We start from the raw sequence: 21,179 nt of genomic DNA, 5'->3' as shown, positions 1-21,179 counted from the left end.
TATATAGTCATCTGATGAAGACAGAACAAAGGTAGACTGTGATGCTCTCCATGCTTGAATGGCCTGCTGACATTTACTGCCTAGACACGGACAGAAAATGTCTGTTTGAGCGAACTACCAGGAATTGGCTGATGGCTGTGGCATCATTTTGAAGCAACAGTAAGCACTTCTGGGAAAGAAGGGGAGAAACTGGACTAAAAAATGGTACATGATCCAAAAAAGGACAAAAGAGTTTTCCACGTTCTTTGCTTTTCTATGTAAACATGAACAAAAGCCAGCAAATAAAAATAATTTTAGATGGAAGAGGACACCATACACTTTTGCTCTAACGTACAATCCTATTTCCCTCCCTAATGCACATCTGAATTTTGACATAGAAATGCCTGGAATTTCCAAACGAATGTGTTTGTTTTCTTGGTGCAATTTGCCTGATGTTGGTGTAACTGGCGCAAAAGATTGCAAAATTGTAAAAGCAAATTTTGTTCAGTGCTTTCGGGTTTCCACAATCTTTTGCGCTTGTTTTCAAATCATTGTGCTTGAAGCAGTTCTCATCCACAAAACTGGCAAAGTACCCTAGATGAATTAATCATGACTAGGACTTTCCACTAATTGCACTTGTTTGGGGGATTCCAAAATTAAGCTGGATCGTTTGGGCACAAGACCACTACCAAGTGCGTTTTAAAAGGTTTTTAATTTACTATTAATTGACTACTGTACCCCAAATCTAATTAGAAAATAATTTGTATATTTTTTAAAAGTAATTTCCTCAAAAGGCGATGGAAGCAGAGTCTTTGAATATTTTAAAGAAACAGATAGATAGATTTTTGATAAGCAAGGGGGTGAAAGGTTATTGGGCATAGGCGGGAATGTGGTGTTGAGGTTACAATTAAATAAGCCATGATCTTATTGAATGGCAGACCAGACTCGGGGCCGAGTGGCTTACACCAGGTCCTAATTCATATGTTGGTATAATTTAAAATTGGGTTTCTTACAGGTGGTAGATTAACAGTGATGAAAAATGCTTATTTTTTGTGATAAACTCATTTTCAGCTGTATTAATCAAACTTTACCGAGTTACCAATCTTAAACAGGTCAAAGAACATTTCTAAAGCAAAGTTTTACGTTAAAAAATGTTTTAAATCACTGCCCAATTGTGTTGGTTCATGTCAGAGTTTGCGTTCAGTGATATGCAAGTAAGTTTCAACGGAAACTTGCAGCAATAAAACCACATTTCGAAACAGGCACAATTTTGGGTGCAACTTGCGCCATAATCACCTACTGCTAGATGATTATTTGATTAGTAATGTAAAATTACATTTTGTACTCCCAAGTGCAATGACCAGTGAACCACATGCGGGAACATTCTATCGATTTTTTTCCAATGTTGTCTGAGCAGCAACAGCAACTTCCTCAAAAGGGTGTCTGACCAGCAGATTAATATTCCTGTGTTTCTTTCCAAAGTTGTGAAAAAAATGGTATTTGAAGAAATAATTGAAGTAACAAAAGCACCATGGGACTGAAAAGTGTGATGTTGTCGTATCAGCATAACCAACACTTGTGATTTTCAGCGTTTCAATGTTATATCTGAGTCCGAATCCTGAGATATATTTCCATCGTGCCAGTTTGAAATTCTGATTTAGTTTGTGCATTGGAATTTTATGAAAGTAAAATGTTAAAGAACAAATTTCCGCCTACTGTACGAATAATGCAAGGCTGGATTGCATTTATTTTAACGCAAGGAGTCTTACAAGTAAGGCAGATGAATTGAGGCCGTTGTTTAACACATGGGAATATGATATTATTGCTATCACAGTGACATGGTTGAGGGAAGGGCAGGACTGGCAGCTCAGTATTCCAGGGTATAGAATCTTCAGGTGTGACGGGGGGAGGGGGGGGGGGTGTAAAAGAGGTGGCATTGCACTATTGATCAAGGAGTCAATTACTACAGTAAGGAGGGATGATTTTAGAAGGTTCCTCAAATGAGGCTATATGGATAGAACTTAAAAACAAAAAGGGGGCAATCACTTTGCTGGGAGTGTACTACAGGCCTCCCAACAGTCGAGGAGAGATAGAGGAGCAGATATGTAGGCAAATCTCAGAGAGGTGTAAAAATAATAGGGTAATAATAGTAGGGGATTTCAACTTCCCCAATATTAACTGGGATAGTCTTAGTGCAAAAGGCTTAAATGGGGCAGAATTCTTAAAGTGTATCCAGGAGAGCTTTTTGAGTCAGCACGTAGAAAGTCCAACAACAGAAGGGGTGGTACTGGACCTAATCTTAGGGAATGAAGCCAGACAAGTGGTAGAAGTGTCAGAGGGGGAGCATTTCAGGGATAGCGACCATAACTCTGCAAGATTTAAGGTAGTTATGGAAAAGGACAAAGATGGACCGGAAATAAAGGTACTGAATTGGGGGAAGGCTAAATTCAATATGATAAAACAGAATCTGGCCAATGTGGACTGGAAACAGCTAATGATAGGAAAGTCTATATCAGACCTGTGGGAGTCATTCAAAAAGGAAATAGTGAGAGTTCAGGGCCAACATGTTCCCGTAAAGGTGAGGACCAACAAGTCCAGGAAACTCTGGATGTCAAGGATATAGAGGATTGGATAAAGAAAAGAAAGGAGGCTTATGGCAGATTCAGAGCGCTGAAAACAGCGGAGGCACAACAGGAGTATTGAAAGTGTAGGGCGGTACTTAAAAAAGTAATTAGGAGAGCGAAGAGGGGGCATGAAAAAACAATGGTGGACAAGATAAAGGAAAATCCCAAGGCATCTTATAAGTATATTAAGGGCAAGAGGATAACCAGGGAAGGAGTAGGGCCCATTAGGGACCAAAGTGGCAATGTGTGTGTGGAGCTGGAGGATGTAAGTGAGGTTTTTAATGATTACTGTTCAAATGTGTTTACGATGGAGAAGGACAATGTAGGTGTAGAGATCAGGGAGGGGGATTGTGATATACTTGATCAAATTAGCATTGAAAGGGAGGAGGTATTAGCAGTTTTAGCAGGCTTAAAAGTGGATAAATCCCCAGGCCCAGATGAGATATATCCCAAGCTGCTATGTGAGGCAAGGGAGGAGATTGCAGGGGCTCTGACACAAATTTTCAAATCCTCTCTGGCCACAGGAGAGTTGCCAGAGGACTACAGGATAGCAAATGTGGTACCATTATTCAAGAAGGGTAGCAGGGATAAACCAGGTAATTAGAGGCCAGTGAATCTAACATCAGAGTTCGGGAAACTATTGGAAAAAATTCTGAGGGACAGGATTAATCTCCACTTGGAGAGGCAGGGATTAATCAGGGATAGTCAGCATGGCTTTGTCAGGGAGAGATCGTGTCTAACTAACTCGATTGAAATTTTCAAGGTGGTGACTAGATGTGTAGATGATGGTAAAGCAGTTGATGTAGTCTACATGCACTTCAGTAAGGCTTTTGATAAGGTCCCGCATGGGAGATTGGTCAAGAAGGTAAGAACCTATGGGATCCAGGGCAATTTGGCAAATTGGATCCAAAATTGGCTTAGTGGCAGGAGGCAGAGGGTGATGGTCGAGAGTTGTTTTTGCGATTGGAAGCCTGTGACCAGTGGTGTACTGCAGGAATCGGTGCTGGGACCCTTGCTGTTTGTAGTGTACATTAATGATTTAGACATGAATATAGGAGGTATGATCAGTAAGTTCGCAGATGACACGAAAATTGGTGGTGTCGTAAATAGTGAGGAGGAAAGCCTTAGATTACAGGATGATATAGATGGGCTGGTAAGATGGACAGAACAGTGGCAGATGGAATTTAATCCTGAGAAGTGAGAGATGATGCATTTTGGGAGGACTAACAAGGAAAGGGAATATACAATGGATGGTAGGACCCTAGGAAGTACAGAGGGTGAGAGGGACCAGTAGATTACTGAAGGCAGCAGTACAGGTAGAGAAGGTGGTTAGGAAGGCATATGGGATACTTGCCTTTATTAGCCGAGGTGTAGAATATAAGAGCAGGGAGGTTATGATGGAGCTGTATAAAATGCTAGTTAGGCCACACTGTTAGGAGTACTGTGTACAGTTCTGGTCACCACACAATAGGAAGGATGTGATTGCACAGGACAGGGTGCAGAGCAGATTCACCAGGATGTTGCCTGGGCTGGAGCATTTCAGCTATGAAGAAAGACTGGATAGGCTAGGGTTGTTTTCCTTAGAATAGAGAAGGCTGAGGGGGGGGGGGGGGGGGGGGGCGGGTATAGAAAGTTATGAGGGGCATAGATAGATAGGAAGAGACTTTTTCCTTAACGGAGGTGTCAATAACCAGCGGGCATAGATTTAAGATAAGGGGCAGGACGTTTAGAGGGGATTTGAGGAAAAACCTTTTCACCCAGAGGGTGGTTGGAATCTGGTACACACTGCCTGAAGGGATGGTAGAGGCAGGTACCCTCACAACATTTAAGAAGTATTTAGATGAGCACTTGAAACGCCATAGCATACAAGGCTATGGGCCAAGTGCTGGAAAATGGGATTAGAATAGATAGGTGCTTGGCACGGACATGATGGGCCGAAGGGCCTGCTTCAGTGCTGCACAACTCTGACTCTAGCGGAAATTTGTTCTTTTGATAACAAAAGGAGTAAAATAACAGGAGCTGTCATAATAGAAGTAGGCCTAAAGCAGAGTGGAGCTTTAGGAAGACGATGCACGTGCATAACACTGTGCAGTACCAAACCTTTAAAGGGACAGTGTTCCAGTGGTTTTTCCCAATTTGGATGGTGGCCTATTCATGTGCATGTGGAAGTTTCAAGAGTACATAGTTGATTGGGTGCTCTTACAGGTGACATATAAGCCCCATTTAAAAAAAAATCAAGGGTGGAGTTTCTCAGGCAGATTTTTAAAAACTGTTCTTTAAGCATTATAACCAAAGATCCAATTCAGCTTGAATCAATAGGACGAAAGTCTGCTCTTTTTCAGGTTGTACAGATCCTACATGAAATTAGTCACAGGCAGTCTCAAGTTCAAGAATAAAACAAATTATTAAATTAGCAGGTTTAGAGAGGGCACAAGAACTGGTGTGGGAAATGGAAATGGCACATTAAATAAGTTTAAGACACATTAATGGTGCACTGTGGAGGGAGTTTAAACTGTGATCCAACCTGTTTTATCCCTTACCCTGGAGTGCTCAATACTAATAAGTGGTACAAAGTGGAAAATTAACATACTCTTAACTCAAGTTGCTCAATTTGAACTACCTGATCATTTTTAAGCACTTAATTCTCACTTTGCTGTGCCATTTATATTGCTTATCTCAGATTACTGGATAATCCAATTCTTTCAATAATGACCACCAATTATCTAGAATAGACGACATTTCAATCTCCAGCGAAGACATCCCTCATCTTGGAACACAGTAATTCAACAAAATGTAAATAAAAGGACAATGAAAGGAATGAGCTGAAATGAACCTACGTCTTCTCTATTAATTTTTTGTTGAATCAAATTAAATCCAAATTATTTTCACTGATTCAGATGAATGTGTGCCATCTAGCAAAATAGTTCACAACCCAATATTGTTGAACAGTATTGTATAGATGACAAAACACTGAGTCATGGCACTATATTGATCAGTACATTTAATAAATACAGTAAACAGCAAAATAAAAACGATTTTTTCAGTTGGGGTGATCAACTGCTTCTGGGCTTTCACAATGCCAGGGCGAAGGTAAAATGTAGGTTTCCGACGTATATCAAGTTTGCAATCCCATGCCAGTCATTGGGGAACAGTCGTTGACTCAAAAAACATGAAAACATTAACTCTTTAATCTTGTAATTCACTTCAGTATCCAAGTGATTGGTTAATAATGAAAAGTAACATATCACAGGAACACAATGTTTTATTCTGATGAGTTCAAATAAATACTCAAGATCTCATGTAACTGAATCAATAAAATATAACAGAATACAATCTTTGTCAGTTCAGAGCATTTGTGGTTGAACACACATTAACCATGCAAGTACAGAGGTTTACAGCATACAAAACAGCTCTTTGGCTTATTGTGTCAGTGCCATGCTTTACTAGACCAATCTAAATCTGGGCTCACTGGCCACATTCTCCCCATTGTCCTGTTTCTTCCTTTACTTCAAATATGTATCCAATTTTCTTAAAAGATACAGTAATTTCTGCCTCAACCACTCTACATGACAAAGCATTCCATGCACCAATAATCCACTGAGTGAAGAAATTTTCCTCGCCTATCTCTTCATTCTCTTCCTAGTCAGAGGAAACTGTTTCTCCTTATTATTTATCAAAATTACTCATTACTCAAAAAATATCTATTAAATTTCCCCTTAGCATGCTCTATTCTCCTTGTTTCCCATCGCTGGGATCACCCTGGTGAATCTGTGAGATATATTATCTGTGGGGTTAATGTTCTTTTATATAATGGAGTTTTTAAGAAAAGTATACTCAGAAGCTTGAAAATGTGTTTGTCAACTTTAGTGTTGTCAGCAAATTTAGAAATTGTTCTCCATCGGTCCAAGTCCAAAGCATCTTTATGTAACAAGAAAAAAACTGGACCCAGCACTGACCCCCTCCAACCTTTTCCAATATCAGCAACAATCATTTCATGACCATTAACCAATTTTCCATATCCTTCGTAATTTCATAATAACTCTCATAAAACACCTTCTCAAAAATCGTCTGAAAGTCCATATACTGCATTCTATTCCTTTATCAAATTTGTCCGTTCTCCAAAAATATTCTAATAAATTTAGCAAAAACAACTTGCCTTTAGCGAGTTTTTGCTGACTGTTCTTCATAAACCTATACATTTCTGTCACTACTTTTATCTTAGATAATGGATTCTAAGAGTTTGCCCTCAACTGATGTTAGGCTAACAAATTTATATCGTTACAGAATATCCTGAAGTACTCAACAGTTTAGGCAGCATCTGTGGAGAGAGAATCAGAGTTACTGGTTGATAAAGTTCCTTCCTTTTAAGGTTCAGGTTAGTTTTAACCTACTTATCCAGAGTTCTATTCATGATTGTACTCTTTTTTTGCCAATTGGAATATATTTATTTTGCACTCTAAACATCTTGTATTTGAAGATTTCCCACTGCCAATCCATTGACCTGTTTGCTAACTTAACTGCCTAATTAATTTGGCACATGATATCTTATCTCATTGAACTTTGCTTTCATCCAGTCCAGCACCTTGATCTTTGAGTCTTCATTCATTTTCAAACATTGAACCTATGTTGCGATCAATATTTCTCCTTTGTTCTCCTACTTTCACAAAATGTATTTCCCGCACATCAGTTTCTGGAACTAAATAAGAAAGGCTTATTTCTTTGTTGAATTAGAAACTTACTGATCTAAGAAACAGGACTCATTCTAAAAAGCATTCCCCACTTTGACCACATTACCTTTATTCCAATTATTACTGTCCTGTTCTTACACATCTCTGAACTGTCCGCAGAACTCCCCTTCTGTGCCACCTCCATTGTTTGGTGTAAAGCACTGTAATTTTTCCCTTTCTAATTTTAACATAATCCTTTTAGGACAGTCTTGTGTTCTAACGTCGTGTTAGAATTCCCTCTAACCATGACAACTCACATAGCAAGTCTAATCTTGCCTGTGTTGCTAAGGGAGACTTCAGGAGTTTTGCTTAAATTTAAGAAGCTGCATCCATCCGTGACTACAATCAGGTAACTCACAACAGCTAGCTCAAGAGCACGCCTGACAAAAAGGTATTTGTACGATCAGTAAACCTAAAGGCACAGGACAAAATAAGGAAAGAAAATGAAAAACACTCTGGATGCTTAAAAACGATCATGGAAACCTTATACTTCTGTATATTTAACTGAAACATAATTTTCTAAAAACTGTGAAGTTAATAAGTACATTATTGCTTTAAAAGTTACCTTGGCTGACATATCTTGAACATCTAGGGAGTTAACAGCCAGTTTCACAGGTATAAAGGCATGCAATTCTATTCTTTAGCTAAATCGTGCAAGGATGCCAGTTCTGCACGCTAACACTACATGTCCTAAGTTAATACAAGCTCTCCCATATTCGGATGGCTGGTATTTCTCTACATCCTTTCTTAAAACCAACTGACATCAGTTCAACAGTAATACAGTTCCAGTTTGAATTATCAATTTAGGCACCCACCTATGTATTAAGACCACCAATGACCAGTTATTAAGGTGGTCCTTTTAGATTGTTTCCCATTGCAATTCATTTGGCACTGGCTGACTCAGTCTTCAAACAGATTCTTCCATGCAAATGAAACAAATTTTTTATTAATTTAGATTTCCTTCTTCATCCAGAAGACAGGAAGGCCTTTGACGTCTCGGTAGGGAGTCTCCAACTGGCTCTCTGTCGCGTCTCCTTCCTCCTTGAATAGTTTATGCTTGTCTCCTGGTACATCAGAATGACAAGGAAATTGGGATAACCGTGATAAAGTTTCAGAAGCATCAGACCAGGGTGGTGGTGCAGGCAGCATAGTCATTGAGTCTGCAGGGGACGAGGAAAGCTGAAGGGGAAGAGCTAAAGGAGAATGTAACCGGGATGGTTGAGAACTAGGCCGTACAAGTGACAGAGAGGATGAGTTGCAAGGAAGGGAATGTCCCTGTAACTGTGAAGAGAACAAGAAGGGAGAGGTTGGTAGTGGGGGTGGGGGAGGGGGTGGAATAGGAATACATGCATTTAACTGTGGAGTGGTTGAAAAACAAGATACGGAAGGCTGATCCCGTCCAGGTTGTGATGACAATGTAACAAGAGAAGTGGATGGAGAAGTTATTGAAACATTTGACTGGGAAGAAGGGATGGGATGAGATGGTGGAGGCGGATTCAATCTATATATCTGAGCAGATGCAGAGATCGGTGGAGCAGATATTTGTAAAGAAGTTGATGTGTCTGAAGATGGTACTCGTGGCGATTGACGATGGTGTAATTTTGAATGAAAATTAAATGGTGGTGAAATAGGTGGAGGATTAGGAGTAGGGAGTGGGGACTGTAAACATAAGTGAGCTGATGAGGAGTTAGGAGAGGTGGGGTCAGGAGCAGTATCTGAGCATACAACACTTGAACAACCTAAAACTGTCCCTGATGATTCTAAGTGACTGGAATTACATGAGGGTTGCATAGTAGAGCTCACAGACAGCCTTTCAAGGAATTCCATGTGCACGAATGTGGTCATTGACCCTGCATTCTGCACTGGTTCAGATAATATGTATCCCAAGTGGGAATAGAAATGTTGTTTGTCATGAGTAGTGAGATACAGAATCTTGAACCCACGGAGCTTGGCATAGGCTTCTGTGGCTTCCATTAGTTTTCTACCATAACCCTTGCCCCGGAACTCCTTAGCAATAACAACTGTCTCCACAAACAAGCCAGTGGGTTTGCCAACTACATGGGAGAGTCTGCTGTGACCCACCAATTGGCTTTTGGTTTCATTCCTAGGGTTGTCAACATTCTTCAGAGTCCTTATCAACACAAGACAAACTGGGAAACAATTGGAGGATTTCTGGAGTGAATGAATCCGAGATGCTTTGCTCCTCTTCCATTCTTCATTGATGAGGTTCGCACAGGCCTCCACAAACTCTGGACAGTGATGCAGAGGAACAGCTCTCAACTCCTCAGTAATGATCTTCTCACGCTAACGGCAATAAAATGTTAGAATTCAATTAAGTGCCTTTCCATGTGCTAACAAAAAGAATGTCCATCTTGGGAAAAGAGATCAGGTTATACTGAAACATGCATAAACCAGATTTCTCATTCTGCAACCACTTTAAAACCGATGCATAAATCTTTTGTTTAAATATTTAATTTTTCTCTCGCACCCCAACTAGTCTTGTGACCTCACATACTATTTCCTGTCTATGAAAAGTCAGCAAGTCACATTGTGTCCGTCTTCCTCTTCAACTGACCACGTGGAGGTTTGTTTCTAAAACATACTGGTTAATCACTGGGACATTGTGCATGGGGAGTCAAGATCTGTACAGTATTAAGTTTTATTTTGATGTTTTGAAAGAATGTGGTGACTGTAATCACTAAAATAGCAGTCAACATGAGCGGCCAGTGTACTAGGTGATTAAAAATTAACAGGATAAACTGTTCATAACAGAATATGGTACAATATTTTTTAAGACATTATACAGTCGCAACAAGAAAACAAATGACAAAAACATGCATCACAGCTCACTGACAACAAAAGGTTACTGAAAAACACTGCAAAACAGCGAAGCAAGCAGCATTGAATTCATACAGCAACCACAGAATCAATACAATTCTAGAGCATGGGCATCATTAATTAATTAATTCAGTAAAGGGCATAGTGGTAAATTACAGAAACTAATGGATGCATGGGCAGCAGTATATAAATGAATGAATGGGACAGCAGTAAATTAAAGTAACGGGCAAAGCAGTGAAGAAATGGCTAAATGGGCAGCAATATGTTAATGAAATGAAGAAGGCTGGAGCTGAATCTAAGGCAAAGGGGAGAAAAATGGAAGTGAATGAAAACCAAAGGTAGAACATTTTAAAAAGCCAGATGGGCAAGCAGGTGAGATGGTCTACTGAGTGGAAGGGCAGCCATGAGTCCAGGACTGGAAGGTCTAAACAAAAATGAGGAGTGGAACAGAAACAAAATCAAGGGATGTGCGATAAAAAGACATTGAGTAGTGGAGTTATTATTAAAGATCAATGGCGGTCACAAACAGAAAACTTATGAGCAGGATAAATGGGAAACAAGTCCGGGAGAAAAATAATAACATTTAGCAGGGCCTGTGAGGGGATGGCACAAAATTCTGGACACTTACAACAAAACATGATAGATAAAGCAGGTTAAAATCGCAGGCAGGCGAGTTGCAATGAAGAATAACATGGTGCTAGAGACTACAGGAGCAAAGTAAAAATTTGTTAAGAGACAAAACAAACCACCAGAAATGAGAATACACAGATGCAAAGCAAAGTTTTTTTAGAAGGCAATTTGCAAAGCATCGAAGCAGCAGACCAACAAAAACAAAAAGTGATTGAAATACTCAGCAGGTCTGGCAGCATCTGTGGAGAGAGAAGCAAACATAATGTTTCAGATCTGTGACCTTTCATCAGAACTGGCAACGGTTAGAAAATAATTAGGTTTTAAGCAAATGAAGGGAAGGGGGGTGGGGGAGAGAACAAAGGGGAAGGTGTTTGATAGGGCAGGAGAGAATAAATAACAAAGCTGTCCTGGGACAAAGGCAAAGCGTGTGTTAATGCTTGTGGTGAAAGACAAAGCATTAGTCCAGAGAGAGTGTTAATAGCAGAATAATGAGCAGCTCTGGCTACATGAAAAGCAGACACATGGTTAAAAAATAAAATATTTTTTAAAAGCCAGTCATGCTCTGAAGTTATTGAACTCAATGTTCAATCCGCAAGGCTGTAGAGTGCCTAATCAAAAGATCAGGTGCTGCTCAAGCTTGCGTTGATGTTCACTGGAGCAAGCCAACGACAGAAATGTTGGCATGAGAGCAGAAGGGAGTGTTGAAATGGCAAGCAACCAGAAGCTCGGGGTCATACTTTCGGACTGAGCAGAGGTGTTCATCAAAGCGGTCACCCAATCTGCGTTTGGTCTCCCCAATGTAGAGGAGACCGCATTGTGAGCAGCAAATACAGTATACTAAATTGAAAGTAGTACAAGTAAATTGCTGCTTCACCTGAAAGGAATGTTTGGGGCCTTGGATAGTGAGGAGAGAGGAGGTAAAAGGACAGGTATTACACCTCCTGCAATTGCATGGGAAGGTGCCGTGGGAAGGGGACGAGGTGCTGGGGGTAATGGAGGAGTGGACCAGGGGTGTCACGAAGGGAACAATCCCTGTGGAATGCGGAATTGGGGGGTGGGGGGGAGGGAGTCCTCGGTTGAGGAAAAAGGAAGACATATCAGAGGCACTGTTGTGGAAGGTTACGTCATCAGAGCAGATGCTTCAGAGACGGAGAAACTGGGAGAATGGAATGGAGTCCTTACAGGAGGCAGGGCGTGAAGAAGTATAGTTGTGGTAGCTGTGGGAGTTGGTGGGCTTATAATGAATTAGTGGACATCCCAGAGATGGAGACAGAGAAGTGGAGGAAGGGAAGGGAAGTGTCGGAGATGGACCATGTAAAGGTGAAAGGTGGAAATTGGAAGCAAAGTTGATAAAATTTTCCAGCTCAGGGCGGGAACAGGAAACAGCACCGATACAGTCATCAATGTACCGGAAAAAGAGGGGGCCTGAGTAGGACTGGAACAAGGAATGTTCGACATATCCCACAAAAAGACAGGCATAACTAGGACCCATGCGGGTACCCAAAGCAACAACTTTTACTTGAAGGAAATGAGTGGAGTTGAAGGAGAAGTTGTTCAATGGGAGAACAAGTTCAGCGAGGCGGAGGAGGGTGGTGGTAGATGGGGGACTGGTTGGGACTCTGTTCAAGGAAGAAGCGGAGAGTCCTCAAACCATCCTGGTCGGGATGGAGGTGTAGAAAGATTGATTGTCCATAGTGAAGAGGTGGTGGTCAGGACCAGGAAACTGGAAATTGTCAAAATGATGTAGGGCTTCAGAAGAGTCACGGATGGAGGTGGGAAGAGACTGGACCAGCAGAGAAAAGATAGAGTCAAGATAGGAAGAAATAAATTCACAGGGGCAGGAACAGGCTGAAATGATGGGTCTGCCAGGACAGTCCTGTTAGTGGATTTTAGGAAGGAGGTAGAAGCGGGCTGTCTGGGGTTGCGGGACAATGAGGTTGGAAGCTGTAGAGGGAAGATCTCTGGAGGAGATGAGGTCAGTGACGATCCTGTGGGCAGTAGCTTGATTTTCGGTGATGGGGTCATAGTCCAGGGGAAGGTAGGAAGAAGTGTCTGAGAGTTGGCGCTCAGCCTCTGCAAGATAGAGGTCAGTACACCAGACAACAACAGCACCACCCTTACCTTGGTAGGTTTGATCACAATGTTGGGGTTAGACCTGACAGAACGGAGATCAAGCAGCAGACCAACTGGCTGAAGATTCAGATGTTCGACTAATGCAAGGTTAGCAGCTAAACTATGCAAGGAGGAGGATGCAGGAGGCGCTCCAATGTAACTAAATGGCAGGAGTGTACAAATAACTGTAGAAGATACAAAAAAATTGTTGGAAATAATGAAGAACCAAGGGTCTGCTGGAAAAGAGGAACTTAGGGATATTATGTATAAAGAAATAGTACTGGAGAAATTAATGTGACAAATCCCCTGGACCTGGTGGCATGCACCTTAGGGTTTTAAAAGAGGTAGCTATTGAGATAGCGGATGCATTGGTTTTGATCCTCCAGAATTTTTTGGTTCTAGAACAGTGCCCATGGATTGGAAGGTAGCAAATGTAACCCTACTATTCAAGAAAGGAGGGAGAAAAACAGGGAAATATAGGCAAGTTAGCCTGACATCGGTAGTAGGAAAAATACTTGAATCTATTATTAGGGACATGGTAACAGAGCCCTTAGAGAATCATAACATGATTAGGTAGAGTCAACATGGGTTTATGAAAGGGAATCGTGTTTGTCAAATCCGTCAGTTTTTTTTTATTTTTAACTAGCAGGGTAGATAAGGGGGAATCAGTGGATGTAGTGTATTTGGATTTTCAAAAACATTCAACAAAGATGCCACATAAGAGGTTATTACACAAAATTAGAGTTCATGGGATTGGGGGTAATATATTTGAACGGACTGAAGACTGGTTAACAGGCAGCAAACAGAAAGTAGGAATAAACAAGTCATATTTGGATTGGCAGGCTGTAACTAGCGGGGTACTGGAAGGATCAGTGCTTGGGCCTCAGCTATTTACACTCGTTATCAATGACTTAGATGAGGGGACCGAGAATAATGCATCCAAGTTTGCTGACAATACAAAGTTAGGTGGGAAAGTAAGCTGTGAGGAAGATGCAAAGGTGTCCTTCTAGGTTTGGAAGGTGCTAAGGAGCCTTGGTGCACAGCTTCAGTGCAGCTAGATGGTAGACACTGCTGCCACTGTGCGTCAGTGGTGGAGCGAGTGAATGTTTGTGGATGGAGTGCCAATCAAGCAGGCTGCTTTGCCCTGGCTGGTGTTGAGCTTCTTGAGTGTTGGAGCTGCACCTATCCAGGCAAGTGGAGAGCAGTCCATCACAATCCTGATTTGTGCCTTGTAGATGGTGGACAGGCTTTAGGGAGTCAGGAGGTGAGTTACTTGTCGCAGGATTCCCAGCCTCTGACCTGCTCTTGTAGCCATGGTATTTATATGGCTGGTCCAGTTCAGCTTGTGATCAATGGTAACCCCCAGGATAGTGATAGTGGAGGATTCAGCGATCGTAAGGCCATTGAATGTCAAGGGGAAATAGTTAGATTCTCTCTTGTTTGAGATAGCCATTGCTCTGTACGGGAAGGTGTTGAGCAACATGAGTATTGCTGTGGCTACACCCATCGAGGCAAGTGGTGAGTATTCCATTAAACTCTTGACTTGAGCCTTGCAGATGGTGGAGAAGCTTTGAAGGGTCATGAAGTGAGTCCTTAACCTCTGCTCTGTTTAAGTAGCCATGGTTTTTATATAGCTGGTCCAGTTCAGCTTCTGCTCAAAGTTAACCTCATGGCAGGGGTCTTGGTGATGGTGATGTCATTTTGGATCATGGGAAGGGGGCTGGGCTTTACTTTGCTGAATATGCACCACTTGGCACAAATATTACCTACCTTATGTTAGTCCTGGACTAGATGTTTATCCAAGTCATGCTACAGGCTGACATGAGCTGCTTCATTATTGGAGGTATAAATGTAGCTGAACAATATGGAATTATCAGCAAAACGTCCAACTCCTGACATGATAAAGAAGGTGACTGATGAAGCAACTGAAGAGGAATTTCTGCAGTAATGCCATCGAGTTGTGATGACTGACTACAACCATCTTCCTTCATGTCAGCTATGACTCCAGTCACTGCTAGGTTTTCCCTTCGACCAGAGTGACTTGAGTTTTGATGGGGTCCTTAGCGTCATACACAGTTGAATGCTGCCTTGATATCAAGGAGAGCTACTTCTCTGGCATTCAGCTCTTTCATCAAGGCCTGGAGCAGGGTGCTTCTGACAGAACCGAAATTGAACATCGATCAATAGAAAATTCAGCCCACCCCCATGGCTATTCTGAATTCCAAAGGCCAAAAGGTATCCCTGGCATCCAGTATTGCTATGATGCAAATAACAGGAAATATATAGGAGAATGCATTCCCCTCATTTGCACCTGTCAATATTGTACATATTTTATGCAATGTTCCCTCAAAGCTGTGCGACCGTGCACCTAAAAGGTCCCGTGCAGGCTGCATACAAATCAACCCCTGTAAGTTACTGCACACGTGCACCTGTGCAAAACAATATAAAGGGCCCACTCACTGAAATGAATTGGCTGTGCCCTACACAAAATAAAATCGAGGGTACGTTGATCGGATGTACCGTAAGTCATCTATCTACAGGACATGGGATGGGGCGGGGGGGCAGAGGGCATACAAGAAAAGGAGGGAAAGCTCCAGAGTGACCCATTATCCACACCTGCCTGCGCTATTACATTGAAAAATTGAGAGAGCAGGAAATTGCAGCCATTGTCTCAACCAGTTGGTTCTTGTTCCAGTACATTGTCACTCACTACAGCTCTGACGGAGAGATACTGTATTACACAATATTTGCCAGCTTGATCCAAACAGATAGCCCTATTCCGGGAGGTTAATGATTTTCTCCCCATCACTCCAGGCTTACTTTGTGTTGCACACCATTCCTTGGCTGAGAGGCTGGACAGAGAGACAAGAGGAAAGGAGGCCAGCTCTAAATTTTGTGACTGATATGCGGGAACAAGCATCACACTACTTCCGATAAGATATTTAAAACTTACCTCATCCAGACAAATCTTTTGTTTCTTTATTTGTCCCACTACCACGCCCCTTGGCTTTGTGCCATTTAATCTCTCCTGCCCTCCACCCCGTCACAGACCTTCCCTTTTGTTCTTTTTGCCTTCCCCCCACCTTCCCCCTACTCCTGATAAATGAAAAATATGAGTCACAAACATATATTGAAAAAATATGGACAGATAATATTTAATATGAAGGAAAACTGATCTCAATTTTATTTCAATGTGATACTCGACACTGTATGCAAGCCTGGTGAAGAGATCACTGTACTTGCGGGTGTCCAGAAGCCCAGCAGCAGCTTCATTTAGTGGTTGGTGTCTGTTTAGCAATGTCATGTCCCCTGGAATCTACTTCCCTTGACATTGGAAATTGTTGGGCCTGGCTGGGCACAAAAATATTTGGGGTTAAGCCCAGTAATTTTTCCTCCATCTGCTCTTCAACTCAAATTGATGCAAAAAGAAAGACCTACACAAGAGGCCAGGGACTGAATTCTGCATCCAACACCCAGCCCGATACAAACCGGCTGTGTTTCTCGACTCAATTCTGTGAGCAAAGCCTGCAATAAAACAAATGCAAAAGACTGCAGATGCTGGAAACCTGAAATAAAAGGAGAGAATGCGGGAAATACTCAGCAGGTCAGGCAGCATGTTTGGAGAGAGAAACAGTGTTAATGCTTCAGCTGCATCGAGCCGCTGGAGCCTGGAACTTGGGAGTGGGAGGAGGAGGGAGAATGAGGAGAGGCAATATAGTCCAACACTTAAAGCAACCTACAATCCACCTACATTACCGGGATAGGGAGACAGAGTTTAGGAACACTCAGCAACACAACTCCAGTAAAACATCCCAGGAGAAAAAGGAAGCAGTGGTTGTGCCTACCTCCTGCTCTGTCTTGTGTCCCAAATGGTTCCTCTCTCAGGCCCCTTTATAACTGAGGTAAGTTTGCTTTAAAGTTTTGGGGTTTGATGTTACAGTTAGTTCATCTAAAAGAGCTGGAAAGCTGGAGGCCGTTAACCCGGGCCTGTCACCAGGAGAAGCCCTGCAGCTGCTGCCCCACTCGGTGCAACTGCGGGACCAGTAGTTTCTTATTGGGCGTGTTTGAGGCCTACATCGGGTGATTATGAAGGCTCCCCACCCACCCCCCCAGCTCCAATCCTCTCCTACACTCGGCGGTTTCTCACCCTCTGCGGATCCGACACGACCGCCTCCGTCCAGCTCCAGCACCCGCACTGCGCATGCGCCAGTCACAGCCCCGCTAGACAAATACGTGACTTCCAAAGCTCAAAGCTTTATGTGAGCTACCAAAGACCGTCAGTGAGCTACCAATAGCTCTCCACTGACATGTTGGCAACCCCTGCACTAGGTAAGTTGCTCTTTTGGAGAGCCAGTGCAGACATGATGGGCCGAATGGCTTACATCTGTGCTGTAACCATTTTGTGATTGTGTTTTTCTCGCCACAGATGCTGCCTGACCTGTTGAGTATTTCCAGCATTTTTTGCTTTTGTTTCAGATTTCCAGTGTCCGCAGTATTTTGCTTTTGACCTAAACTTACATTTCTCTTTATTCACCATCCTCCACACACTGCAACAATCAAATTTAATACAGGTCATAGAGTCGTGCAGTAGGGGATTACTCTTGCTCTAGCAGAAGCAAATTGGATCTCAAAAATGTAAATTACCTCTGGCAGACAAGTCCAAATAGTAATGTTTCGTAAAAATGAAAGGACTGCTTCGAACAACTACTCTGCTAATGGAGTCTTGAGTGCTTTTTAGATAATGCTCCTTTTCAAAAAGCCAGTTGTTCATTAAATTCATTAATGACTTCAACAATAGAATGCCATTCAGCCCATACGTTTGGGCCCGTTATTTCCATTTGCCCTTTTCAATGAATTTGGTCCTTCAGAATTAATGTCTAATAATATTTTTGATTTAAAGATAATAAATCAAAGCTCTTCACTGAATGGACAACTAATAAGTGACTGCTGTTCTGTGGTAAAATCTGGTAGCCATTCTGTGCACCCACACCCCACAAACACGCAGTGGTTAGCACTGCAGCCTCACAGCTGCAGGGACCCGGGTTCAATTCCGGGTACTGCCTGTGTGGAGTTTGCAAGTTCTCCCTGTGTCTGCATGGGTTTTCTCCGGGTGCTCCGGTTTCCTCCCACAAGCCAAAGACTTGCAGGTTGGTAGGTAAATTGGCCATTATAAATTGTCACTAGTATAGGTAGGTGGTAGGGAAATATAGGGACAGGTGGGGATGTTTGGTAGGAATATGGGATTAGTATAGGATTAGTATAAATGGGTGGTTGATGGTCGGCACAGACTCGGTGGGCCGAAGGGCCTGTTTCAGTGCTGTATCTCTAATCTAAAACAGCAGTGAGGTGAATGGCCAGTTAATGTGTTTTCTGACAATACCAGCAGAAGTCATTGCTGTTCTTAAACAGGTGCACAGAACCTTGGTTTAAAGTCTAATCCAAAAGATGGCACTCTCTCAGTACTTCACTGGCATGTATGCCTGAATAACGAGCTCAAGTAATGGGGAAGGACTTGAACTTCCAACTTTCTGAATTCGAACAAAAGAGCACTACCAAATGAGCCAATCTGGCATGTATTACTACTGTCATGCTAGGCCCCCACCTGCCAAGAATGAGGCACATTAATTTTGTCATGAACATTGATTTTAAACTGTTACTGGAATGAAGAAAGTGGCTGGAAAAAGCATTTGCATATTAACAGACGGTGATTAGAAGGACAAAGGGCCATTTCCTGACACATTCAACCCACAATGGACCTTGATCACCAGGTATTGTGTGTAAGAGCAGCATTCCAGAGACTGCTAAGGTGATACAATCCAAGACGTGGTCAGACCAGTTAGTCACATGACTAACCTGCTGGACAACCTGGGTTTTTCTGAATTGTACTAACCCTTTGAACAGAGTGTGTCTGTTTGCTCCTGGACTAAGAAGATCTCTCCTGTCTGCTCCCATCTCTTTCTCACAAGCCTCTGAATCCACTAAGACTTTTCCCAAGTGGGAAAAGTCTCCTACAGCGAACAAGGTTTAAGAATAATATTGGGCCCCAACGAAAAGCAAGACTACAATCAAGGACTCTACAGTGAGCTTGAAGAACTGCAACAAAAACTCTTCAGATATTGCCTCAAACTTTTCCACTTTATTTTTCTTCTGCTCTTTTCGCATGTGTATCACGTATGCATGCTAGCGTGGGCACGTCGTGTATCCGTAGCCGTTAACCGAATTAGAGTTTAAGTTTAACAAATTTCAACTTTTCTTCTTTAAACCTAAGAAAGCCTGTTTGTGCTGGTTTCTTTGCCTTATAATTGGAAAGCAGTGAACAAGGATTCACCAAGCGGGAGCTAAAAACATGGTGCTGTTTAAAATTAAACCCTGTTACACTATGACCAGGTGAAAGGTGAAAGAGAACCCTAGACCTCTGTCTCACCGGGTCGTAACACTACACAAAAGGGGGTTGGGGGAGGGGAAGTAATTAAATAAACTGAGCCTGTGGGAAAAAAAAGACAACAGTACTCTTGTAAAATTAAGAGGCATTCGACAATTAACACTGATTCTACTTTAAACTACGTTATGATTCTCCTGTGATACTCAATTCATTGCTGCTGTTTCTACACCACCAATGAGAGACCTGTGAGCATTGGTACATTATCAAGTCTTAATGTGTTCAAAATGTTGTCCTCAGATACAACCCAAGTTCAGAAAGATTGGAAGATAAAATCCAGAATTGTGCTCCAGGCTATTTTTCAGATCTTTAGCAAATAGCAAAATAGTACACAAATGTCACATGTCACAGAATAATACAGTGCAGAAGAGGCCCTTCAGCCCATCGAGTCTGCACTGATGCATTAAAACACCTGACCTGTCTACCTAATCCCATTTGCCAGCACTTGGCCCATAGCCTTGAATGTTATGACGTGCCAAGTGCTCTTGTCCACCATTAAGTTCTACTGAAATCCTGATGACAACTGTGTCATGCCAGTCCCTACCATGTGACTGACAACAATCCCCCACAATCCCACAATGCTGTATTCCCTGTCACCATGTGAATGATTCATGACAGTGTACATTTAATCACTACATAAATGACCAATGTGGTACAAGTGACTGATCCCACAACAGTATACATGTAATTCCTCAGGGATGTGTTGTGGTTTGAAGCCAAATTCCAAGTCACTCTGCAGAGAAAAAAAATACATCTACATGCCATGAGCATTGCAAGCAAAAGTACAGTATTTATTAAACCAATCTCTTAGCTTGACACTTGCTTACATACATTATGCACAAGAACATAGGGCTGGAGAAGTTGCTGAAAAAATAACAACCCCTTGAGTACTTCACTCTGTAACAAATTTTCATTGTAATCTGTAACAGATGCAAAGCCAAGTAATAGCTAGGAGAGAGAGACTGGTGACAGTCTATCCTTGTCTACATTCACTTTTCTAAAATTTCCAAGACAGATTTTAAGAGCTCTGTGATCCGAACAACTTAGTTAGAAAAATACATCTGAAAACATAAGTCTGCATATTATAACTTTTGGCAGAATTCAACTTACCAAGTGGTGAAATGCCAGTGTGAATGGAATTGTTATCCTAGTAATGAATTTCAGGAATCAGTGAAAAAGTTGCAACAAAATTGTAACACTTCGGGATAGGGTTTGGGCAACACCCAAACAGCAGGAAGTGACTAACTGCCTTGTGACAGTTAGAAAAAAAAAACATTCTTAAGCAATTCTCTTTTTCAAATTTATCAGGGATTGGCAAAAAAACACAATTTATATTTACATAGCACTTTTAATGTAACAAAACGTCCCAAAGCATTTCACAGGAACAAAGTACGACACTGAGCCGCAAAACAAGATATTGGGTCAGATGACCAAAAGTTTGGTCAAAGAGGTAGGTTTTAAGGAGTGTCTTACAGAAGGAAAGTGAGGTGGAGCGGCAGAGAGGTGTAGGGAGGGTATTCCAGAGCTTGAGGCCTAGGCAACTGAAGGTGCGGCCACCAATGGTGGAATGATTAAAATCAGGGATGTACAAGAGGCCAGAATTAGAGCAGCGCAGATATTTTGGAGGGTTGTGGGCTGGAGGAAATTACAGAAATAGGGAGGGGCTGAGGCCATGGAGGGATTTGAAAACAAGGATGAGAATTTTAAAATCAAGATGTTGCTTAACTGGGAGTCACTGTAGGTCAGCAAGCACAGAGGTGATAGGGGAATGGGACTTAGTGCAAGTTAAGACATGGGCAGTCGAGTTTTGGCTGACCTCAAGTTTATGGA

At 42.0% G+C, this 21,179-nt stretch overlaps 1 protein-coding gene across 3 annotated transcripts in view; it reads right to left on the bottom strand.

The window, feature by feature from the left end:
* LOC137380215 (hyaluronidase-like) overlaps positions 1-21,179 on the bottom strand; it is a 57,766-nt gene that overhangs the window by 17,434 nt on the left and 19,153 nt on the right. Inside the window, exon 1 of one of the 3 annotated variants that reach the window (XM_068052026.1) lies at positions 20,460-20,579. The exons of 1 other annotated variant lie outside the window; for it this stretch is intronic. Coding sequence is in view for 1 of the 2 variants with exons in the window: in XM_068052025.1 (XP_067908126.1) it covers positions 8,282-9,634 (1,353 nt within the window). In the remaining variant the exon portion in view is untranslated. Of the gene's footprint in view, positions 1-5,598; positions 9,635-20,459; positions 20,580-21,179 lie in introns of those variants that run through there. One more of the 3 variants, XM_068052025.1, reaches the window with a different exon arrangement.

Source organism: Heterodontus francisci, chromosome 19, assembly GCF_036365525.1.
Source record: "Heterodontus francisci isolate sHetFra1 chromosome 19, sHetFra1.hap1, whole genome shotgun sequence".
Classification (NCBI taxonomy): Eukaryota; Metazoa; Chordata; class Chondrichthyes; order Heterodontiformes; family Heterodontidae; genus Heterodontus; species Heterodontus francisci.
Note: the sequence above shows the minus strand (reverse complement) of the source record. Positions and strands in the feature narration are given on the sequence as shown.